The 26071-nt window shown below is 40.5% G+C and overlaps 1 protein-coding gene across 3 annotated transcripts in view; it reads left to right on the plus strand.

The window, feature by feature from the left end:
• HAPLN1 (hyaluronan and proteoglycan link protein 1) overlaps positions 1 to 25661 on the plus strand; it is a 64423-nt gene extending 38762 nt beyond the window's left edge. For 2 of the 3 annotated variants that reach the window (XM_065661855.1, XM_065661854.1), the window contains exons 3-5: positions 2597 to 2971; positions 13227 to 13529; positions 21423 to 25661. In XM_065661855.1, the coding sequence (XP_065517927.1) occupies positions 2597 to 2971; positions 13227 to 13529; positions 21423 to 21712 (968 nt within the window). In that variant the 3' untranslated portion in view covers positions 21713 to 25661. The remainder of the gene's footprint in view (positions 1 to 2596; positions 2972 to 13226; positions 13530 to 21422) is intronic. The other variant, XM_065661856.1, reaches the window with a different exon arrangement.
• Positions 25662 to 26071: the final 410 nt, after the last annotated feature.

Genomic DNA, 26071 nt, shown 5'->3' on the forward strand with positions numbered 1-26071 from the left:
CCTTTTGGCCTCTTGCCAAACCCCAGTCATCTCATTTTTAATTCCAAATCCCTGCTGCCTGCATGTCTTCTGCATGTCTTCTAGCCCAAAAAAAAAACTCTGCAGCATCCCCCAGCCTGATATGTGCTTTTCCTCGAAAGCCAGAGATTCTTTCTTCCTCCTCTCCTAGGTCTGGGAGCAGCAGCAATGTAATTTTCTTCCCTGCTGTGTGGACAGAGAAAAGAACTCATCATCTCTTTTTCTGTAGAAAAGAATTGGCTCTTAGAAAACTTGAGGGTGGAGGCATGTTTCAAGCATTGAATCTCCCTTTGAGACTCCAGGGACAGCAGAGATGCTACAGGCTGAGAAAAGCCATGCTTTCGTTTCCCTGGTTCCCATCCCCTCTGTTCTTTACACTTACTGATATATAAACTCAGGTAATGGCTGCTGCAAAGGGCCAGAGGCGGTGGGAAGCAGCCAGGAGAAAGGTACACCACCACGTTAGGACGCTAATACTGAAATCAGAGGTGACAGTGCTCTGGGCAACAGTCCAGATCTTGCTGGCACAGATTTGCTGTTGTTAGAAAGAGTGTTAGCACCCTGAGTCAGACTCTCCCTTTTGCCCCACTCCTTTCTGCTAATATTTATTGACTATTTCAGTATTAAAGACCCAATATAGTCAAGCTCTTGATTCAGATTTCTTGGTAATAACCGCCCTAAAGGATAACATTCCTCCTCCCAAGGTAGACAGAAGTCTGTGGAACATCTTTGTCTCTGAAGGAAACAGGGAAATTAACCAACAAACCATTCTGGCTGCCTTTACTTTCTTCCTTCTCTTCATCCTGTCGAAACAGTGTTAGCAACACTTTCCATGGTGCCTTGCCTCAGATCACCTCTGTCCTTGGATGCTCTCCTCTGAAAGGGGAAAGATGAGTTACTGGAGTAATCCTCCCAGGGCTACTCACTCCAGGGAAGAAGGGCAGTGAAAAAGAAAACTGGTTTTATGGAGCTGTGGATGATCTGCTTTGCAGTAATGATTTTTCACTAGGTAGGGAGGTCTCTTATTCTGGTAAAACAACTTGCGGCACTCAAGCTTGTTCCTGCTTGAGAAATCTGGTGCCCTGGCTATTGTGTCCTGTGCAGATAATAGCAACAGCATCTCCAGACAAAGAACTACACATTTGGGATACCTGTTTTCCTTAAGCAGATGCACATTTGCACTCAAGTTTGTCTTTGAATTACCAGCCCTGAACTTTTTGCATAATCATAAAATGCTCCATACCCTGGTGTTTCTTCTGCTGCTTACTGTAGCCAGCATGGAAAAGTAGTGAAGGTAGGCTGAAATTCCAGTTTAGATTAATATATCATTTACTCAGAAGACCTGTCAACAAGACTCAGAAGCCCAGGACTGTCTGGAGACACTGCTGAGCTACGGATTCTGATGCCTCCCTGCACCATAGGGTCGGCTTCTCAGCGGCTTCTGCACTTAGCAGCTTAGCCTTGGCTTTTGTTGCACTTAGAGACAGACTGCTTGAGCATGTGTAGAGGAGGCCATGGAGATGCTGTGAGGGGTGGGGCAGCTCTGCTCTGGAGACAGGCTGAGAGAGCTGGGCTGGTTCAGCCTGGGGAAGGGAAGGCTCCTTAAGGGAAGGCCTTAGAGCAGCTCCAGTGCCTAAAGGGACTACAGGAAACGTGGAGAGGGGCTTGTAACAAGGGCCTGTAGGGACAGGACAAGGGGAATGGCTTTAACCTGACAGAGAGGAGACTGAGATGAGCTCTTAGGCAGAAGTTCTTCCCTGTGAGAGTGGTGAGGTGCTGGCACAGGTTGCCCAGAGAAGCTGTGGCTGCCCCATCCCTGGCAGTGTTCAAGGCCAGGTTGGACCGGGCTTGGAGTAACCTGGTCTAGTGGAAAGTGTCCCTACCTGTGGCAGGGGTTGGAACTGGATGAGCTTTAAGGTCCCTTCCAACTCAAACCAGTCTGGGATGCTATGATTCAGACTAAGCCTTAAAGTTAGGAATCACATTTCTGGGCAGTTGCATTGGCTTTCTGAACACACATAGAGAATGACAAAGTCTTTCTTTGCAATCTGTTATATTATGAGGTCAGTAGTTCTTCCCAGTGAGCAAATATCTACAGAAACGCTGAGCTTGCTAAATCAATTTCGCAAAACACAGGGAAGATGTACAGAAAGAAGGAAACATTCTCATTTTTGGATACCTCTCTTGACTGCCACTGTGAAATCTGTATTTTCCAGGATTTTCCTAGGGCAGCACAGTCTGTCAAAGAAACCCCAGAAATAATATACAACTTTCTCTCCATGACTATGGAGTGAATAGGATGGTCTCTGCCCATATGAGGGGGGATTCCTGCAAACCAGTTTGCTATTCTGCCTCTCTGGGAGTATACACACACAGACATACTTACAGCTAAGTAAATAATTATATAGAACTGGTTTATACACCCTACTACTGCATAGGTACAAAATGATTGCAATGAAATGATGCTGCAGACCTAATGTATAATATAGCTGGTTGCTGCTATGGCATTGAACAAACCCATTCTGTAAAAGATAGATTGGAAACTAACTCTTGTTTTTGTTTTCTCCTTGATTCCTAGCAGAAAATGGACCCCGTCTACTTGTGGTAGCAGAGCAAGCTAAAATCTTCTCCCACCGCGGTGGCAATGTCACACTGCCATGTAAATTTTACCATGAACACACATCAACAGCTGGCTCAGGAACCCACAAGATCCGGATCAAGTGGACCAAACTCACCTCAGATTACCTCAAAGAAGTGGATGTCTTTGTTGCAATGGGACACCACAGAAAGAGCTACGGAAACTACCAGGGCAGAGTGTTGCTGAGGGAAAGCAGTGAGAATGATGCCTCTCTTATAATTACAAATATAATACTGGAGGATTATGGGAGGTATAAGTGCGAGGTGATTGAAGGATTAGAAGATGACACAGCAGTGGTAGCTCTGAATCTGGAAGGTAGGTAACATATGAATCATACTTAGATTCAGGTTTCTCAGTGTTTATGAATACCTGCCTTTTTCTCCTAATACTGCTGATATTGTATTAACACTGGTAACAGCAAGCTGAGAACTGGGATTCATTGTGCTTTGGGGATTTTTGCCTGACAGCTCATGACAACAATCATAAATTAGAAGAACATTAGGACTTCTATAATTTATGCTAGCCTATGGCATATTCTGTTTCCGGTGAGACTTGGTGTGCAGGGAGGAAAAAAAGAATGATCAAACATAGTACAAAGAATTCCATACATTTTTAATGCCCTCCTATCACTTTACAAAAGTAATTGCATGTTTTTACAGTAAACTTAGACAAAATTATATTAAATATTCCCCTAACAGCCATTTTACGGTACTTTGGGACATTTTGGATTACCAGCAATACAAATCTTCTTAAAAAGAGGAAAAATGTTAAAGTAGTTTTCCAGAGACAACAGTTTCATTTTTTCCAGCCTTATAATTGCATAAAATAGAGCTCAATGTTGCCTGCCAAGACAACTCCTACTTGTAGTCTGTAGTCATTTCTCTCAGCAATATTCTTCAAAACAGTAGACTGCAAAGCATTATAAAAATTAGTGAAACAGGTTTAAAGAGAACCGAATACTCAGCTTTCCTTTACTCTTAAGAAATTCAGATAATTTTTGTGAGGTAGAATGCATGTAAACCAACATTTGGCCTTTTTTTCCCCAAAGCACTGTACAGAACTCAGCAGTAAACTAAAAGTTGCGTGAAGCTGTCTCCCTTACCCTTGTGCTTACCAGCAGGTGTGTGTCAGAGAGAACTTTATAGAAATCATTTTATCTGTGAAAAGTAGTTAGGAATAAAAAATACAGAAGAAGAAAATCAAACCTCTGGCTCTCGCACCATTAAATAAGTGAAATATATGACTCTTTCGCTGAGGGTTATTGTATATTATGACGATTTTATAGTTACCCTGCACAATATGACTGTCTGAGTGGTTCTTGAACCAAACAGATGTCATGGGCTTAGCTCATTCCTCTTCTTCTTCCATTCCTGGTTGAAGGCTGCTGAAACCCTCAATTTCTGAATGCAGAAAGCCCCTGCAACAGTTTCCATGCCAGGAGGATAGTTGATTTAAGTTTTTTCACCTCACATAATTCATCTTTAATAAGAATGCATGCTGATCTTTGCACACTTACAATATAAAACTGAACATACACATGTCCAGTTTAACTTGTCTAAAACAGTTTTGAGTGAAAACAGACATGAGTAGGAGGAAAAAGCATTTTACTTTATTCTTCCCTGCTAGCCAAGGGCTCTCGTGTGTTCAATCTTCACTCGGGCACGCAATGCAGTAGTTGCTTGTTGCAGATGCAGTTATTGAGATGAGCCACTGCAGTGAGAGCAGTTTCTGCTTGGAATGTTCAGCTTTCCGTAAGTGAAAGCAAAGCTCTGCTGGGCTGCCCAGGCTGCAGGTACGGGCCCTGTGACTGGGACATGCATTAAGAGGTGGATAGCCCCAGAGTATTCCACCTCACAGAATGGTTTCCAGACAATAAGGATGTAAATAAAAATGTGGTAAGTACAGCTATTTGCTGCACCTGAGGAATAGCAAGTGCCAGGTCAGAAAAATGCAGCATCTGTTTTAGCTGTGTTTGACCATAGTACATCTCTTCTCCTTTCATGCTGTCATGCAGGCAGTCCTGCAACTCTCCCCTGGGTTGTAAGGATGCTCTGTAATTTGATAATATTCTTCTGTCAGTCTTGTTTCATCCTAAGTACATACCTCTGTCAGTCTCCAATGTATTCAGATAAATAATTGTGTAACTATACCAGACACTGAGATTTCCCAGTGTTTTCAGCATTATGATATTTTGTCAATGTAAAAAAGTCAGAATCAGTGTAAAATCTCTAAATTCTTCATCACACCACACATCTGGATCAGATACTCATGTGTGCCACTTAGCATTGTGTCACTGAAGCAGAAGTTGATTAGCCTTTTGCTCTTAAAAGCAAGGAGGTTCCAGCACAAATGCTTCCTGCTGTGCCAGGATTTCCTGGGGAAGGAGAGATGCTGATGGCTCTAGTGGCAGATTGAGAAGTTTTGCCTGAAGCTTGGTACATGTGCACATGAAGAGGTCCACATTTGAAAGACAATATTTGATTAATGCTAGAGTAAAAAAGCAGTGAGAAATCTTTCCTGTACTGCAGACAGTAAGACAACTGAAAAAAAGTGAGATTTTCTACCTTTTTTACTCTGACTGTTTTGTGATACAGCACCAGACCATTGGATACAAGGTCTGGGTACCACCTCCTGGTACACAGTGTCCTCTCTAGCTTACTGCTGTGACTGAACAGTGTATGTCAACTCCAGCCCATCCTGTCAAAAAAAAAAAAAAAACAACACTTCTTCCTCTTTTTCCCCACCTCCAATATCAGAAAATTCATAAGGATAGGAGGAAACATATTTCTTCAACCAAGTATGTTCTGATCTCTCCTCAACAGAAAGTTTACATATTTTAACTACTGTCTGGCTAACACAAGAAACAATTCCTTTTTAATTACTTCTGTCAGGCATGGGGCAGGTGTGAGACTGTTCATTTCTGATGCTATAGGGTGATCCTAAACTGACAGGAAAATTTAATTTGCAAAACCTCACTGTAAAATGTAACTGTCAGATAAGACCAGTGAGTGTGTCAGTGTCAAACCTGCTTTTGACAATTAAATCCAGTGATTCTGGGTCTAAGCTACAAGGAAGTTTCCTTCTGAAGTGATAATGATTAAAATGCACTTATATTTACAATGGACATTAATAGCTGATAGGGTATTTTCCTATATTTGCGTGCCCCTGTGCTTATTTTTCCACCTCATCTGCAGCTTTATGTAGAGCTGGCTTTACTGTTTCATGCATTTGAGCAATGAAGAATAGGCCAAGAAGAAAAAAAGATCATTTATAGAAATAAATAAAAATATATCAGCCCATTCCAACATTCTACATCTGTTATAAACAATAAGGTTAATCTCACAGTGGGAAGGATTTGCATCAATAGCCTGATGTCCTGAGATGGTGGCCCTAAGGATGTTAATTGGCAGCAAGACAAAGCCATTTATACCCAGGAATGCCCATTAGCAGTGCAAAACAGCTGATGACACTGACGTGAGCTCACTGTACAAACAGTATAGCTTTGGCTACGTGAAAGCATGTTCATATATCAATAGCAAAATAGTTGACCTGTACCTCAGTGGACCTTTTTTCTTCTTCAAATGTGGGTGCGTTTTATTCTCATTAGACTCAAATACTTCCCGAGATCATAATTAAATAAACTGTTCATAATAATTGCATACTTTTAGCTTCGAAAAAACAGAGGAATTAGATTCAGTCTGTTTATTGCATACCTTACATGTATTTGGTATGTTTTCTTCACTATTGTTCAATGCAGAATCACACAATTTCACCACTACACTAACGAGATAGTGCTGTCTCATAGCTACAGCTCAGGAGTAGGATTCACTGCAGTATTTCGCAGGCACCAGCTTGAAGAACTATTTGATCATGCCATGATTACCATCCTGTTGGCCAGCTCAAGTACAAAGTCTAAGGGCAGGAAGGTTTTGCTGGGCATGGTGGCTGCAAACTGCATAGGTCAGAACACTTTTTATGATGTCTTTGTCACCAAACCATTTTCTTACTGAACTGGTCTTACTCTCCTCCTGGCACATAAAATATGGATCATAAGTTTTACACTCTGTCAAATGTTCTGAAAGTCAAAACCTTAACAAATTAAAGGCCTCATGTGGCAGATAGGTATTGTTGCCAGAGTCATAAGCAAAGAAAGAATTGTCAGCTTATATTGAATTTTCTTTATGTTAGTGCTTTACTATTTTTCTTTCTCATGAATACTAGGCACTGTAATAGATCTCACTAGATCAGGTCTGTGTACTTCAGCTTCCCAACATGTAAAGGTTTCAGCTCAGGTATGCTGCTCAGGCACAGATTTTGTGTACTATTCCTTCATAAGATTCATGGGCAAAGAAAATGGAATAAGGCTAAACTGCCCAAAGCAGATTTTTACCCTATTAGAATTTTTTGTAATAGTTTCAGTCTTAAGAAAGAGACTATAACTGAACACATGAGTTTTGTAATACTGGCTACGAAATAATTACTTTTTGCAGTACTAGGAATATGCAGGTCTAGATAAAGCCACTAAAAGTCTCTGTGGAAAGCTGCTTCTAGATAGAAGCTACTTCTAGATAGAAGCTAACTCTTTGAGCAGCTCCACATGAACCAAAAATCCCATCAGGTTTTATGATCTTGCTTAGAGGTATGTTAGCTTTTATGTCGAAGATAGAGTTAGAAAAAGAACAGGCACCCCTTTCAAAAACAGACTTTGTAGTTCAAAGTAGATCAAACAAATCTGCAAGCTTCATATAAGCAAATTCTTCCAAATTGTTACGGCAATCATTTTCTAATCTAGTCACTTGTCTTAGGCTAGACATAAGAAATGGGGAATTTGTGGCTGAAACCAGGATAAATTGGTTGAAACCAACCAGCTGAAACCAACTGTATGGTCTCAACAGCTGGAGAAATAAGATTCAGCCTGATATTGTTATCTCGTATTTGTTTCGTCTGTGTATTTCTGTAACATTCATACACAATGTATGCCGATTCATACACAAAGTATGCCAATTCATACACAAAGTTTGCCGATGACACCAAGCTGTGTGGTTTGGTTGATATGCTGGAGGGAAGGGATGCCATCCAGAGGGACCTTGACACACTTGTAAGGTGGGCCAATGCCAAGCTTATGAAGTTTAACCATGCCAAGTGCAAGGTCCTCTACCTGGGTCAGAGCAATCCCAGGCACAGCTACAGGTTGGGCAGAGAAGAGATTCAGAGCAGCCCTGTGGAGAAGGACTTGGGGATGTTGGTCGATGAGAAAATGAACATGAGCCAGTAGCGTGCACTTGCAGCCCAGAAAGCCAACCACATCCTGGGCTGCATCAAAAGGAGCGTGACCAGCAAGTCAAAGGAGGTGATCCTGCCCCTCTACTCTGCACTCATGAAACCTCGCCTGGAGTATTGTGTGCAGTTCTGGTGTCCTCAACATAAAAAGCACATGGAACTGTTGGAACAAGTCCAGAGGAGGGCCACGAGGATGATCAGGGGACTGGAGCACCTCCCGTATGAAGACAGGCTGAGAAAGTTGGGGCTGTTCAGCCTGGAGAAGAGAAGGCTGCATGGAGACCTCATAGCAGCCTTCCAGTATCTGAAGGGGGGCTATAGGGATGCTGGAGAAGGACTCTTCATTAGGGACTGTAGTGACAGAACAAGGGGTAACGGGTTCAAACTTAAACAGGGGAAGTTTAGGTTGGATATAAGGAAGAAATTCTTTACTGTAAGGGTGGTGAGGCACTGGAATGGGTTGCCCAGGGAGGTTGTGAGTGCTCCATCCCTGGCAGTGTTCAAGGCCAGGTTGGATGAAGCCTTGGGTGGGATGGTTTAGTGTGAGGTGTCCCTGCCTGTGGCAGGGGGCTTGGAACTACATGATCTTAAGGTCCTTTCCAATCCTAACTATTCTATGATTCTGCAAAAAGACATTTCAAATATCCTTTGCATGACAATGTGTTGTACTGTCTACTGTAAAACCGATTTTATAGGATAATGAAAAAGCATTTGTGGGTCCCTAGAAGGCCACAGAAAGTCTTGTGACAGGCAACAGGAGTTTTTCAAGAGTAAGTAATGACAGAGCAATGTAATTCCTTGTATGAAAGGGCAACAGGTCTTTGCAGTCACAAATGTTTTTGCAGATGCTGTGAGAAATGATACCTGAAAGATTCAGGTGAAGTAAAAAGTTTGAAAAACAGGAGCACAAAAATGACCTTGAAATTATGAGCAAAACGCTCATAGAAAGAATTAGTACTAGTTACCCTAAAGAGGGCAAGAAAAGATAACAGTTTTCAAATTTTGATAAAGGCTGTGAAACATAAGTTAACAGTCTACCCCCAGTGCAGTGTGAGTCTAGTTCATATGCCTGTGCTTGTCAGAAAAAAAGCAGCCACACTGTCAGCTTGGTTGTGGGATGCTGGAGGCTGGAGGGACACTGTCTCTAGCTTCAGTTTTGTTTTCAGGCAGACTGATACCTACTAACAGCCAGTGGCCCACCCTGTGGGTGGATGGTCAGTCCTGGCAAACAGAGCAATGGAGATGGAGTCTCAAGGAAAATGAGGGATTTACCATTTTTTACAGAATTTCAGAAGCCCAGCATGGAAAATTTTGCCAGCAAGTGTATGAAACTGCCAGCATAAAACTGTACTCTACAGTATAGCATATACCAAACCCTACTGTTACCCTGTGTTTACACTGGCTACAGGAAAACGTACTTTTCTGTTTGAGCTAGAACTCAAGGAAGTTCATTTCTTTACCCTGGCTGTGAAAATACCTTCCCCCCTCCCCCCTTTTTTTCCCATGTGTGTCAACAGAAATTTGTGTTATTTTGTTCAAGGTGTAAATACTCTTAAAACTGCTGATTGTGTATGGTGCTGGCTTAATAGACACCCATAAATTGCTACAGTAGCTGGGATTTCTAAGCTTATTTCCGCACCTTGTTGTCTTGGGTAACTGTTACAGCTTGTTGCACTGACAATGTGTCTGTAGCTACTGAGTAATTGCAAAGATCTTGCACTGAATTGTAGGGGTTACCTGCATATAAGGTCTGAAACAGCTTACAGAAGACACACAAGTATCATCTCTTTTGCGTTCCCTAAAAAACACAGTGACTGAAGCAAAGCTGTATGTTTGTGGAATTGAATGTAAGGCATATGGAAGTACAAGTGTGTGTATGAGGAGGATATGGTATACATCCAGTTCTTATGCTCTTAATTGGTGGAAATCCTAATTTCCATTACAAAAGTAATTTTCTGGACTGTGATTGCATTGTCATAGATGCATGCAGCAAACCTCATCTAGCCTTCCTGTTTCACTAACAGATTTATTCTCCACTGAATTGATGTGTCTCAGGTTCTTCCTCTCCTGCTGGGAGGAAGGGAGGTCCTTCCCCAGGGGCAGGACCTATTTCAGAGAACTGTGTGTCTGGGAGAGGAGCCACACTGAGAAGTCTATATGGTAAATTAATATTCCCTATTCAGCCTCCACACAGGTGGCTTAGCTGCTTCCTTAGGGTAGGGAGCTGAATCACCAAGGTCAAGTTAAGACTCTTCAGCCCAGTCTTCCCACAAACTAATTTGATTGTAACCACCTGAGGCTGGGAGTTTTTATCTTTCTCCATTATTTTATGCTGAATTTGCTAATGTTTGGAAATAGGTGTTTTGTCTGGAAGTGGTAAAACACAGGGTTGGATTCAGGAGTTTGGTTTCGGTTGGTAGTTCAGGAACAGTAACAAGCCTCAGGACAGCTTTTGCCTGTTCAAAAACAGATGGTATGGATTATCTTTTGATGGGTTATAAGATCTAAGACTGAAGAAGATGCTTTGCAATTAACTAAAGTTCAGCATTGCTAAATTGTAACAAAAGGAATATCAATAGTAAGATCAAACTATGAATTTCAGCTAGATTTGATAGAGAAATTAAGAAAGAAAATAAATTAACAAAGACGAAAGGTAATACAAGGCTACAGAAAATACACACCCAGTCAATTTTGCTCTATAGAATCACCAATGGCCACCCCCATCTATAGGGTGAAATTAATGCTAATCAGTTGCAGGCTTGTACTGCAGATGAACTCAAAAAACAGCTTCCATGCAGTCTACCCCAATATAACCAAAAGCCAATATTACAGCCATGTGCATATATATGCTATTAAAACATTATGTCCCAAAATGTCAAATTCAAATAGATTTGTAACAAATTTTCATGCATATTTAACTCCTTTAAAAAAGCTATTGTGGAAACCTTAAGGACTCAAATTTCTTTGAATCATTTCCAACTAATTTTTGCTGAGTTTTTAGAAGTATGTAACCTTAGGCCTTGACTGAAAAATACTCATCTCTGATGATTTTAGTATTTTTTTTTCCATGTGTATGCAAATCAGACACAGGTACTGGGCAAGGAGTCGGTTGTCAGGGGAAGTGGTTCTGGAAAAAATAGTAAGTAATAGATTTCTAATAAAGTAATAATGCTTGGACCCCTCTGACATTTGCTACATGTTTAGTATAGCCAGTGATATTTGTATCCAGTATCACTGAGGGGGAATGAATAACTTTTTATTAAAGGAATGAGGAGGAGGAAGGAAAAACAGGAATTCAGAAAAATATTAAATATCTACGGCTTCTTTATGAATTACAGTTAACAGCCCATGTTGTATTACATTACATTCATGCTTTATGGTTCAGGACAGCTAATAATTCAAAAAGCCCGTGAACAAAGGATTTACAAAAGGAAAGATCCTCAGCAGACACTCTAGTTAATTGCCAAAGGAGAGTAAAATACTGTTTATTATTACCCTGCCAAGTTTACATTTGTATGCTTTATTTTCCTGGACCAAGTCACTGAGGATTAGTAATAACAAAAATATTGCTTAACAAAAAGTTTGTTTAACAAAAATAACACTTCTTGGACAATAGAGGAGTGAGGGAGAAAAGGGAAGGAAAGGAGATATTAAGATAACGGTGGCATAGACACTGAAATGGCTTTAAATATTTGGAAAGGAGAATGGCTTAATTGCATGGCGACAGTCTTGCATGACCATAATGTAATATCTGTCTCCTATGCTACATTGCCCTGAAGGCAAGGAACTTGTTACAGGTGGGAGAATTCAACAGCAGGGAAAAAGTAAAAAGAAAGGTCAATATTTATACCAGTGTAAAGTTTTTGGCTCATCTCACATGTTATTTTATCTTCAGTCCCTCTGCATCCTACAGCACTTAGTTCCATAGAGATGCTTGAGAATAAACATTCTGAGATCGATTTTCTGTAATGCTGTTTTACTTCAGCTTATTATGAGACTGGGCTAAAGCCAACTGTACAATTTAGAGCTGGGTTACATTTCTAAACCGTGACAAATATCAGGGTGGTCTTAACTAAACTTTTATTTCCAGTTTCTCTCCTATCAGAACGCAGATGGGGAGGTGGTTCTTCAGCATTTTCAAGTGATCTTTAACTACAGATCTTCTTCATAAAGCAAGCAGAAAGTATACTGTGGAAAAATATGTCAGATAAGAGCAATGACTTTGATTCAGTGTTGCTGCTGAAACAGTTCTGGATGTGTCCCCACATTTTCTGTCTCCACTTGGCTGTCCTCTCTCTGAGAGGACATCTCAGAGAAAACCTCTCTGCCACATCTCTCTGCAATGGTTCACCACTGATGAGCAACAAACAGGGCTTTGTGATTGCCTGTAGCTGGTTCTCGGGGGTGGAAGGAAGCATTTGTTAGATCCATACTCTTTACATAGTGGTTATCCAGCAAGCATCCTTTGCTTAAACCAGCAGTGCTTTCGGCAGCCATGGGTGCAGTGAGGAAAGGTGGTGTCCCACATGGCTTCTTACCAGGGCTGTCTTTCTTTGCTGCATGCTGTGTGCTACATGGCTCACCATCTGCAAGTGGGGAAACAAGTCTTCTGCTCAAGGAACTGTGCTCCCTGATGCCCTCTATGAGAAGCTCTCCCTGCTTGAGTGGTGATGAACTGCCAAACACCAGCTGGAAAATAGCAGAAAGGTCTCCCCAAAACCATATACAGCTTCACTGATTTTATTTCCCTATACACTTCCTACTTCAAGGCCTCAGGACACTAAAATTATGCCTCCTACAAGTGTAGCCTTGAAATGTTGTTATTAAAAAATGCATGAAATACCTTCTTATTCCTAGCATAATGTGACATAAAATAAAAACAAGCAAACAGAAAACGAACTGTCAGGAACCTCTCAGGAAATCTTGTCAAGGGTCCATGCAAAGAACATAGCACTTTTTCATGTCAATCAAAACATTTCAACTAAAAATTTATGTGTAAAAAGACGTAGTTCATATGCCACTGTACTACAGTTTCTTCTTTCTAAATGACTGCTGGAGGACCACCAAATCCCACCCCACAAAGAATAGAACTAGGCTGAATTAACTTTTTTTTTTTTTTTTTTAATGAGAAATTGAACTTACAGCTGTAAACTGGAATTTGCAGCTGTAAACTGGAATTTCCTAATGAAAAACCTGTAGTTGCAAAATTTCAACCAGCTCTGCCTATCTTTAAGCACTCTCAGACTCCAGTGACTGTAAATGCTGTTTCTCCCCTTTTTTATCGCTTCAGGTGTTGTATTCCCTTACTCTCCACGGCTGGGACGTTACAACTTAAACTTCCATGAGGCTCAGCTAGCATGCCTGGACCAAGACTCTGTTATCGCCTCCTTTGACCAGCTCTACGACGCCTGGAGGTCAGGGCTGGACTGGTGTAATGCTGGCTGGCTCAGTGATGGCTCCGTGCAGTACCCTATCACCAAGCCCAGGGAGCCCTGCGGAGGGAAGAACACAGTGCCTGGGGTCAGGAATTACGGGTTCTGGGATAAAGATAAAAGCAGATATGATGTCTTCTGTTTTACTTCAAACTTCAATGGTAAGTCTTCTTCACCCTTAACTTGTAAACGATTGTTTCTGTGCTTAGGAAGAAACTCCCATGGCAGCAAAGACGTATTTGATTTGTCAAAGCTTATGTTAGGCTTGGAAAATTTTATTGTTGAATTTACAAGGGCTCTTGCGCAGAGTAAAGCTGTCTTTGACACATGTTCATGTAGATGGTTTTTACAACTCAGAACTTGTATTGGCAGGAGTTTCTAATATCTCTGCCGTCACCCCATTAAAATTTATGTGTACTCTTTTAGTGTTGATATATGCCCAGTTTATTTCTGTTAAAGTGATAAAGAAACCTGTGATTCATTAATTGAGCTTTCCTGTTGAATTCAATTATAATTATGACAGTTTACAACTCAACTTTGTCACCAACACAAAATTCTGATCACCACTTTATGCTGTTGTGTCAAGCAGCTCCTGCTCAAGTGCCACGTCTAATACGATTAATACTTCCTTATCAGCAAAGCTTCTAGCTTTTATGCCGGATAATTTAGATTCCCTAATCTTAGTACACTGCTAAAACATGTTCACTTTTGCCCTGAGCTTGGTCTGCTCTAAACTTTATTTTAGTGACTGCAAGGTTTTTTGCTGTTAATAGATGTTACTTTAGGTATGAAATTACTTGATATCAGCTTGCTATCATTTCAGGTTTAATCTAGTGGCTGAAGAGGATTTAGAAAACATTGCTATGAATGAGAGAAACGCTGCAAGTAAAAGTGCAAAAGAGTTCTACAATCCTCTACAACACCATACTTGTGGATATACCTACACAACTTTGCACATGTTTGGCTTGCAGCCCACACAGACCAAAGAGCATGTACTTTTTTGTTTATGCACAGATTGCTTATCCACAATGAGGCATTTTTGTCCTGCAGCACACCAAAAAATAAACATAAGCCTTGCTCTCAGAATCATAGAATTGTTTAGGTTGGAAAAGACCTTTAAGATCATTAAGTCCAGCAGTGAACCCAGCATTGGCAAGTCCACCACTAAAACATGGCCCTAAGCACCACATCTAAACGTCTTTTACATATCTCCAGGGACAGTGACTTCACCACCGGCCTGGGCAGCCTGTTCCGATACTTGACAACCCTTTTTTTAATATTCAACCTAAACCTCCCCTGGCTCAACTTGAGGCCTTTTCTTCTTGTCCTACCACTTGTTACTTGGGCAGAGAACTACCCACCTCCTGGCTCCATCCTCCTTTCAGGTAGTTTTAGAGAGCGAGAAGGTCCCCCCTGAGCCTTCTTTTCTCCAGACTTAACACCCCCAGTTCCCTCAGCCGTTCCTCATCACACTTGTGCTTGAGGCCCTTCACCAGCTCAACTGCCCTTCTTTGGAAGATAGATATGCTCTAGTGCTAAGTCTGCTCCACATTCTTAAACTCCCCTCCCCCCACCATGTCCTGAAAGCAAGAATATTATATTAGGCTGGGTGCAGTATGAAACAAAAATGTAGCTATTTTCATCATGCTGCATTATTCCATGAAATGCTGGCTCATGTTTTTCTTGCCTGATTTATCCAAGGCAAAATCCTATATGAGCTCATCTCTTATATGCAGATTTAGTCTGTACTATAGAAATAGTGTTGAGAAATAAAATAAACAAGGAAAAAGAATTAAAGTGTACTAGCTGCACTATTTATAATGTTTGCAGAGTAAATGGTTTTGACTATTGCACATTAAAGGGCACTCTTTTCCACACTAGCAGCTGGACACTTCCTCAGTATCTCTTAATGAAAGAGAATAAAAAATTTCTGAGGAAAAAAAAAAAAAAGAAAAAAAAAGAGACGTTCTGACAGGTAAATATTGTCTATGCATTGACACAGAAAGAGGGATAGGAGAAAGAGGAATGAGGTAGGGTGAGGATGAGGTTACAGGCAGTAGAGAAATCAAAGACGGGGCACAAAAATTAATGCCATCCTTGGTGAGTCTGTTAAACTGACCTGCAAGACAGAAAACTACACAGCAGTAGGATGATATATAAAGCCACCATCTTGCCTAGTTCCCTACAGTTCAGCATTCTCTCAAGGTGTCAGCAGAAAATCTGGGCTTCTGCTTCTCTAAGCATCCATTTCCTTAACCAGAAACTCACCAAGGTATGTTATCCTCACATGTCCCTGCTATGTTCCCCACTTTTCATGTCCCAAGCTTACCTTAATATCCACAGTAAACCCAGTCACTCTCCCAAAATGCCAATTACCTATTTTCAGCTCAACAGTTCAGATAGCTCATGTATGCTTAACAGCATATGTTAACTTTCTCACTGTAAAGGGAAAAGCTTATAATAACCCATTTTGCCATGAGGCTGCAATTGCCAAAGACAGTGGCTACAGGCAAAGAGCTATTTCTGAAACACCCAATATTGATTCTGTCAGTTCAGGAAGAGCCAAGGAAAATAAGAAGTGGTTAGAACACCATGCATTTCCAGCGGTGGCAGTGACTCCTAACAGTGTGAAACAGAGAAGCCTTCAGCTTTATGTAAGAGAGCTGTTAAAATGCTAAGGGCCTAAGTATAACGTAAGCTAAAAAAACCACCCAAAATAATCTCAAAGAGAGTCAGTTGTGGGAGTCGCTATAAAGACAGAGGCTAATGAGGTTTAGATTTCTGCTAACTGGGTGCTTTTTAGGGAAAGAAATTCCCCAAATACATTACAATATCAGGGATTATAACAAAAAATAGGACTTAATTTTAAAGACTAAACTATCAAAATATTTGAAATAACATATTTTTTCTTTGTAGAGATGACTATTGGTTGTCAAGATCTTGCTTTTACATTCCTCATATTGATAAAAGCTATTGAAAATGAATATACAAAAGTGGGAAGTATCTAATTTAAATTTGGACATTTTCCCAATGTCTGTTTCCTGCCCTGTATGGTGGGACAACCTGACATGATCCAAAGCTTCTTTAAGGGCTGCAGACCACCCCGATTTCTCTCCCTGCCCTGTCCCAAGGAATGGGGATGCTCCTCTTCCATACAGTCCCTCTAGAAAGTCAATTTAGGACTCTACAAATTAGGGAAATAAATGCATATGAATCTTTTTATTGCAGTCTTCCCCACAGAGCCACGAGGCATAGCACAAAGAATATACAATAGTAGAGCTAAGTATTGATTCTTTGCTCAATTTCAAAGGTCTTCTGAAGGAGAACAGTGAGATTCTGTAAGGAAAAGCCGAAAAATCTATTGCACTGAAAAGTGTTAAGACAGCTAAATATAAACATATTCATCAGCTTCTCTATAATTAAACATTTTCAAAGAAAAAAATATAAATAGAACTTGTATCACACTTTCTGCTCATAAACATGCATTTTGTTCTATACATTGCACTCAGAACCACAGCACATAATTGATTTGTTATCAGCTCTAGCAGAATCAAGTAAAAATCTCATGTTAACAAAGTTAAAAATACAAAAAATAAATTTTAAGGTTCATGTTAAAAATGCAGGTATGAACCACCTGCTTGTTATAGTAATGTGTGTGGGAAGTTAACTACCACAAGCCACTTAAATGGGAGAAGGATATAGAAGGTCATCTCTAATGCATGTTGACTGCTTATTTGAACATTTCAGAATAAAATTCAGATAATCAGTGGAAATGTGTAGCCATTCTTCCAAAAAGAGAAATAAAGACACCCGAAGGGCCTGTAGGGACAGGACAAAGGGAATGGCTTTAACCTGACAGAGAGGAGACTGAGATGAGCTCTTAGGCAGTTCTTCCCTGTGAGGGTGCTGAGGCCCTGGCACAGGGTGCCCAGAGAAGCTGTGGCAGCCCCATCCCTGGCAGTGCTCAAGGCCAGGTTGGATGGGGCTTGGAGCAACCTGGTCTAGTGGAAGGTGACCCTGCCCATAGCAGGGGTTGGAACTGGATGAGCTTTAAGGCCCCTTCCAACTCAAACCAGTCTGGGATTCTATTAATATTTTCTTAGAAGTGATTGCTTCTGAGTCACTGGAATCACTGCTGATACCAGGTGGTGGGTGGGGATATGTGGAAAAGGATTAAAAAAAAAATATTCCCACATATTTAATGTAACAATTCAAAATCTGTTTATCTGAGGTGATCACTAGTTATGACAATGCTTATCAGGACCCTATGATGAAATGAACAGAAAGCACCTCACTTTGCACAAATTTTTAACAAGTTCTTAATTTTTGAGAAGCAATGGGCTTGCTCAACCATTTAGTACTCATAGAGTCCTCGAATGGTTTGTGTTGGAAGGGACATTAAACCTCATCCAGTTCCAACCGCCTGCCATGGGCAGGGACACCTTCCACCTCGGCCAGGTTGTTCCAAGCCCAGTCCAACCTGTCCTTGAACACTGCCACGGATGGGGCAGCCACAGCTTCTCTGGGCAACCTGTGCCAGGGCCTCACCGCCCTCACAGGGAAGAACTTCTGCCTAAGAGCTCATCTCAGTCTCTCCTCTGTCAGGTTAAAGCCATTCCCCTTGTCCTGTCCCTACAGGCCCTTGTTAAAAGCCCCTCTCCAGGTTTCTTGTAGCCCCTTCAGGCACTGGCAGCTGCTCTAAGGTCTCCCCTTAAGGAGCCTTCTCTTCTCGAGGCTGACCCAGCCCAGCTCTCTCAGCCTGTCTCCAGAGCAGAGCTGCTCCAGCCCTCACAGCATCTCCGTGGCCTCCTCTGGACTTGCTTGAGCAGGAGGTCACATATACTGAACTGAGTCTGGTGAGCAGATGATAGGGTAGACACATTGTACAAGCCACAGATATACACAGCTGGCTGCTGAGAATGTCTCTTATGGCCATATGAAATCACATATTAGAGCACTGTAAAAGAACTTAACTGGTTTCTGCGGCAATTTTCAGCACAGGGCTGCAGAAGTCGTTCCCACACTTGGCATTACGCCTGCATGTGCTGCTGTGCACCAAGCACAGCTTGCTGCTCAGCTGCCCCTGCACAGCACCAAAACCATGGTCAAGAGGTTACCCCAGCAAACCATAAGCCACTGGGAGTAGTGTTAGGGCTTAGGTACCCCATGGCTGACTGCAAGTGGAGGCATCCTTCCTGAGAACTTGAAGATCCCTCTTTCTAAGGCACTGCTTTAGCACTTAATACAAGAAATAGCAAATGGGTGATACTGACTTTCTGTGCCTCTGAAGAGGATGTCCACTGCCTAGCACACCCAGCTGCAGATAAAAGCTTACTAATGAAAGTCTCAATTTAGACCTGAGCTCGGAAATATCTCCAATGGTGGTGCAGCACTCAAACATCCACAGTCACAGTAATATAAAGTACTTATAGCGCAGTCACTGTGATATAAAGTGCTCAGGTTTTGCTGTTTAAGCTGTTCTGTTACGTGCAAAACTTAACATAGTTATTATAGCTGGGGTTTGATTAGGTCTGCATAAACCTTCTGCCCCGTGATTTGCATGTGAGAAGTCAAATCAAGCACGCTTGTCCTCTGTAGGAGTGACCCGACTACAGGATGTTAATGAGAGAGACACAGTTAATGCCTCTGTCCACTAAATTAAAATTGAACAGTTAGAAACCCCCCCAACCTATTAACAGGGGAAAACCATCAAATCTGTTCCAATGTATTTAATAGAATTTTATTTAATCAGACATTCTGAGTACACATTGCACCTGTGTGGGGTTTACTATTAAAGTTCCCCTCTTTGAGGAAGAGGCAGTGTATAAGAGTTTATATTATTGATGTCATATGTCAAAACCTGACCTTACTGCAAATCCCTAGGAAATTACATTCAATTGACATATGGTTTGGAGAGCAACTAATAAGCTAGATGAAGTTCACACACTATCAGTCCAAATCCCTGTTCCCTTAAGTCTGAAATCCTGTTTACTTTGAGGGAACCTCTTAATAACATAGTAGGAACAGGTTTCCCCTTGATAAACTTCTCTTTCGTAACACCTTGTAAATGCTTTCAAGTTCCTTATATTGAGTTAAGCAAACATTTTACAAAAGGGAAGATTATCTCCTCTCAACAGTTTTTCTGTGGAAATACCTTAGAAATTGTCTCTGACAGCAAGGAAGTATTTTAAAGATTTCTTCTCCACCACAGCTGCAATGTGTTGTTTTTTTAATCTTAATGTTCATATCATGGTATACAATTTCCAACCTTTACACAAAGTTAATTCCATTATCTTTACACCGTCATCTGAATTGACATTTCTTTGCTTATCAAAAAGTGGACTGTGCAGGGTTTTGGAGCTGACCTAACTCTTCATCTTGCACATCGCTTTTTCTTCAGCAGGAAAGTAATCTGAAAATGAGCAGAGTTGTGTTTGTATATTTGCCTGGTTTTTATCAGGAAGAAAAAGGATATTATTCTGGACTACTTTCTTAATTAAGAAGTAAAGAGTATGCTCTGGAATTGGAAGATTCCCACATAAATAAATTTGTATGGTTTTCAGCTAACTTGCCTCTTACAAGACAGTCAGATTGAAAAGTTGGGAATTTATTTGGAAATTATTATTTCTTCAAATAAACACTGCTCCTTTCTGATCCATTTCTACCTCACACTTGGTTAATTGTCAAATCAGTGGTGATAAATAATTTATATTTCCTTGATAAATTAAATTAACATTAGTATTATTGCTGCTTATGGATTAGTAGGGGAGACTCTTTTTGAGCTTTACTTGCTGCCATATGTTTTTATTACCTTGAGATGGGGGGCACATTTTTCTTAGCAGCACTATCAGTTCAGTGCTGACTTACAGGGAGGATATATATACACCCTTTGATGCCTAAAGAGAAACAGAGCTGCACAACCGCTGCCTGTGCTTTTGACACTGCTAATGAAGATTTAATGACAGGCATGGTTTTGATCTACCACAGGCTCAAGCTCTGCTTCCAAGGAGCTGTGCAATATCTCAGCTTTCTTAAAGATAAATAAGTAAATGAAAATGCTGCTTGTATTTAACCAGAAACAAGGTCACCCACTGCCTTGACAGAGAGTAAATCTTCAGGCCCCCCTCACCCAAATGCTATCAAAGGCCAGATCTTGCTATGCCATGCTTCTGAGAGGAAAACCTGCAAGGGTCTTCAGCTAATTCTGGGAGCACCATGCAGAAGTCCACTGCTTTGGATGTTTGACAGATTTCCCTCCTCTGACAGTAAGCTACAGCTTTATGAGATCTGCTTTGGCTGAAATCTGCTGTGTTCCTCAGTTGTTTCACTGGATTGTCGTTGGCATCATGTTGGTAAAAACCTCTTGTGCCATAATGTTAGAGGCAGAGCAGGGACCCTCCTCCAAATCCCAAGGTGTCTTCCATCATCCCTCTCTCCCAGTCTTTTTCTTCCAGATTTTCTACATCTGAGGATGAAAATGCATTGCAACACTTCAGTTACCACTGAATGCAACTGAGGGTGGGAATGCCACACTGTGCTATGCCAGCAGAAGTAAATACAGCACTACTGTTATGTACAAATAGTCTGTGATCTCTATGCCACAGTTTTTGTTTTTTTTATTCCTGATATTTATGAACACACCATTAAAAAACTTTAGGTATTTTTAACAGTGCAGCATCCACATTGCACAGTCACGAACCACTGTTTGATATGATTCTGCAGTAGAACATCTCTGTTTCTCCTCAAAAGCCATTATGATATTGTCACATCATCTTAATCAGGAATACAGGAATTCTTCCCTGTGAGGGTGGCGAGGCCATGGCACAGGCTGCCCAGAGAAGATGTGGCTGCCCCATCCCTGGCAGTGTTCAAGGCCAGGTTGGACGGGGCTTGCAGCAACCTGAGTGGAAAGTATCCCTGCCTGTGGCAGGGCACTGGAACTGGATGATCTATAAAGTCTCTTCCAACCCTTTCCACCCAAACCATTCCATGATTCTATGATCCAATCCATAATTATATTCCTAATGATCCTTTTTTCTTCTTTCCCTTACTAGGTCGTTTTTACTACCTAATTCACCCAACCAAGCTGACCTATGACGAAGCAGTTCAGGCGTGTTTGAAGGATGGAGCTCAGATTGCCAAAGTTGGCCAGATCTTTGCTGCCTGGAAGCTCTTGGGTTATGACCGTTGCGATGCTGGCTGGCTGGCTGATGGCAGCGTCCGCTACCCAATCTCCAGGCCAAGGAAACGCTGCAGTCCTAACGAAGCAGCCGTTCGCTTTGTAGGCTTCCCTGATAAAAAGCACAAGCTGTATGGTGTCTACTGCTTCAGAGCATATAACTGAAAATACCTAGAGCACGAAAGTCTTTCATTCAGAACATGTGAAAAATTTCTTTTCGATATGAACTCATGCAAGTTACCAAAACTGTGATAAACCTTTTCTGCTTAATATACGAGTCTTTTTCATAAACCCAACCCATTAATTTTTGCTTTATTTGGGGTTTTTTTTTAGTATTTTTGTAAAAGTACCATTCAATAGATATTTTAAATTAATATAATTTAATGGAAGCTCTAGGTAAGGAAGTTTTAGAGTCAGATTTTTTCAGCTACATCATCCCAACAAAGTACATTTTTCATGAATGGGCCATGCAATAGAGTGATTGCTAGGGCACAATTATGGAATGTAAGGCTACTCAAAGCAGAAGCTTTTAAAAGCACAGATTTTACACATTTGTACCAGTTTGAGAAACATTGCAAATTAATTATAACATGAATTTTGAAATAAGATAATCTTTTTTGTTAAAGGGGATAAGTGAGGTTTTGCAAAAACCCTCACAATAACGTAGGTTAGAAAATAACTTTTTTTCACTTGTTTTGCATGGGAATAACACAGAATTTAATAAAAGCAGATAGAACTGTCCAAACACCTAGGACTAGTTCTAAAATGTAAAAACTTGCCTTTCTGAAAATTAAGCTTATACATAGGAACAAGCGCAATTAGTTGTCCTGAACATTTTTATTGTGGTTTTGTTGTGTATAAATCGATAATGAGGGGGTGAATAATTAACTATTGAGAAAACCTTGGTTTTGTCTTAGCTCTTATTAAAGATGCCTAAGTGTTGCATTACCTTTGAGTAGCTTTACTGAGTTATTTTTAAACTCTTAAAGGCCGTTTGCTAAGCAGCATATAGCATCTACTCAGGGCAGTTGTATAAATAAACTGCTGGACAGAGAAAATGTAAACTTTAGCAGCTTGATTTTACATTAGCGTTTGAAATGTTATTGTCTTAACAAAATAACATTACAATATTCAATATTCTCACCTATTTATACATCATAAGAAATAAAAATTAGAAAAAAAACTCACTAAAATTATGAGGTCTTTGAATAAGATTATTAAATAAAATCTGAAATCAGCTATTAAAGTCTGGAAGAAAAAGAAAAAACAAACCACACTTCATTTCCTTACATCTTATTTGTATCTAAAAAATATATCTGCTTTTTAAACTATCAATGAAAAAATAGTATCACTAGCCCTGAATTATTTAGCTAATCCTCTATAGAGTTAACAGGAAAAAATATAACAAAAAAACCTATTGAAATACTTCTTTTCTCTGCAGCAGTCTAGGTGGAAGATGTTTACCTCTATCTGCCAGTGTCAGAGATAAAGATGCACTGTGCATGGTGCCTAGGATTTTCAGAGCTGCCTAAAGCACTAGGTCCTCCCTAAATACCAATTTGAGGGAATCTGGATTTCTGATGCAAACTTATTTTGGATGCAGCAATTCTTGGTGCTCATCTTCAGATACCTTAATGCAACCAGTTTTTCAGAGAGTAGGTGCTCAAGGCTTTCTGAAAATTCACTCCACTTATGGTGTCTCAAGCTGGATATCCAAAAAACAAAGAGGCCACTGATTAAAAATATCTTGGTCTTGAGTAATCTTTTAGGCAGTTTTGGTGTTCTCTGTCCAGTATTGATTCTACCACTTAAGAATGGAGAACTCTTTTTCCTATTCTGTGATTGCTGACTACAAAGATTTCAGAGGACCAATATTTGTATTTTGCAAAGTTTTATAGCTTCCCACTGTTTCCATAGCTCAATGAGATTCAGTGGTATTTATCCAAGTAGTACACAACTGTTGTGCTTTCATGAACGGTTTGGTGTAATGATTTTCCCATGGACATGAGTAAATAAATCTCTTTCTTGGAGTGGTTATGGTCCTGTTTTAAAACTCTGTTGATAAACCAGGAACAATATATGGTAGGGTTATAGACGAAAGATACAGTAGTGTAAGGGGTGCTTTGTTGGAATTCGTCCCCATCAAGCTCGGAGGAAAATTTCCATCTTCCTGAGGATATTGGCGTCCACTATGGATACTTGCTTATATTGTACAGTTGAAGCAATTTTGGTGCCAAACCCCCATTCACCTTTTCATAATCCACTAGGATTTGAATTTTCATGAAACTCTTATCACTTAGCTATAAATAGAGACTTATTACAGGGCAAACCCCTAAACCCATGGAATCTTTACCAAACAGCAATTTTTTAAATCAGCGTTCATTTTACGCATTTTCTCAGGGCATTCAGAACTTTTTCTGACTCCCCTGGAGAAAAAAAAATGGAAATGGAAAGAGAAATTGAAAATATGCGTACAGGAAAAGGAATGGGGTATGCAAGACTGGACCACGACCAAGAGGAATACATTTTATTCTCTCATCCAGCCTTCAGAAACATGGAAAAAAGGTTCTGACTATTTCATTGTCTTCTCTGAAGCCTGGACAGGCAGGTTATGGGATGGGAAAAGATATAGGTAATATCCCAGTTGTTACCCCAGCTGGATCCAGAGCTGCTGTAAAGAGGGAAGCCTCTTATGCAGCTGGTTCTAGGTTCTATCCTCCCTGAAGGTCTGCTGGATCTGGAGGAGGCTGCATGGTTTTCCTATCACACAGAGGTGAAGAGACCCTCGTGAAATTTTATGTTAGTTTTTTACCTCTCCAGGGGAACCCTGTGAAGGGTTCCACCCAGACACATCTTTTGGTTTTTTTGCAGGACTGGGGATGATATTTTGCCTGCATAAAAAAAATGTACACATCCAACCCACTCGTAGGGCTGGCTGAAGTGCCCTCACTGCTAAACCAAAGGCACTGCTGGAAAGGTGTATTCGGCCTTTCACCAACTTTGCAAAGCTCTGGAGATGGCTGGTCAGGTCCTAAATCACAGCAATCTCAGGCTTGCGCTTGCTATGTCCACACTCTGGGCTGCCACTGTGACAGCCCAGGTGTAGCATCCCCCCAGCTCACCCCTGCTTTGTGTATCACCCTTACCCTGGGTTCATGGCTGAGCAGGCTCTGCACTACCCAGGTGATCCCTCAGCTACAGGGACAGCCCCTGAGTTCCCAGCTTGGCAGCACAAAGATGCCACAAGGCAGCAAAGGAGATGGGTCTCCAGATTGATGCTGAGATGGTGTATGATCACAGATGGCCAAATTTATCATTTCAGTTATGCCTGTAAGTTTGCATTGAAGATACTGCTTGCTAAAAATCATATGTTCATGTAGTGGAGTCACAGTATGAGAATTTGCATTCATCGTGTTACTTACAAAGAGATCAGTAGTCTACCTTGGGATCAGGCTAGATTTAGATCTGTATATTGATATGCAACATTATGTATTATTGTAACAGATACAGATAATTGGATAATTTGATGAAAATATGTTTGTATGGAAAAAAATAGTTCTAATGTAAGCACTTGAGAAAAAAGCAAAACATAAGAAGCATATGATTACCTGAGAAGTGGGCACAAATAGACAAAAAGACACGAATTATATTTATTCTTACAGCTACTGACTCCATTTACTTTTATAATATGAAATGTCAGAACGTTCTCTTATTTTCAACTAAGCTAGCTAGGTGCTTGGATAGAAACTCTAAAAAGCAGTGTAAGAACTGGATAAAAGTCTGTGCCATTTTTTGTCCATTTTGTGCCAGTCAATTAATATTCTCTATCATTATCTTGCATTTCACAATGTAACTGAATTTTAATGCTCATGAACTGACAACAATTAAATCATGTTGTTCTTTTCAGTATGATGATTTCTCCTTATTGACTGGCCATTCCTGTACTTCTGTCCCAGAAAACACAAAACAGGAAACTAATAGATCAAAGTATGAAAATACTTACTTTGCCATGGTAAATATAATGATTATAAGACTAAAGGGAAAAAAAAAAAGGCAGAAAACCGACAAACAAAGCCTACTCTGTGAATACGATTTATTACGAAAATAAAGAAAACTGTACTCCAAAGTCTTTGTTTTTATGCTTCTTTGAAGCATTTTGGAAGTAGAAATGCAAGTGAAAATTTCTTCTTTGTGTTCTCTGTCATCTTCTAAAATAAAGCATAAATAAGAAAGGCTTTTCTATTATTATTGTACGGTTGGTGTTACACTGCATATGCAGGACTAGAAATTTGACACAGAACAGTGTTTCATGTAATTATGAAAATTATGTAATTATTTATATCATCCTATGCCCTTAGAAATTAAAATCCAAGGCAAATCAATCTTTGCAATGTGCAAAGAGAAAGATTTCCACTGTCAAGCAAAGTATTAGTTACTCAAAGCACTGGGCCAGCTTTTCAGCTTCTGTATTAACACTATCTCTGCATTGTCTTATTGATCTGTCCAGGGAATTAACCCTGAAAA

The sequence above is a fragment of the Lathamus discolor genome, chromosome Z (genome assembly GCF_037157495.1).
Source record: "Lathamus discolor isolate bLatDis1 chromosome Z, bLatDis1.hap1, whole genome shotgun sequence".
NCBI classification, from domain to species: Eukaryota; Metazoa; Chordata; class Aves; order Psittaciformes; family Psittacidae; genus Lathamus; species Lathamus discolor.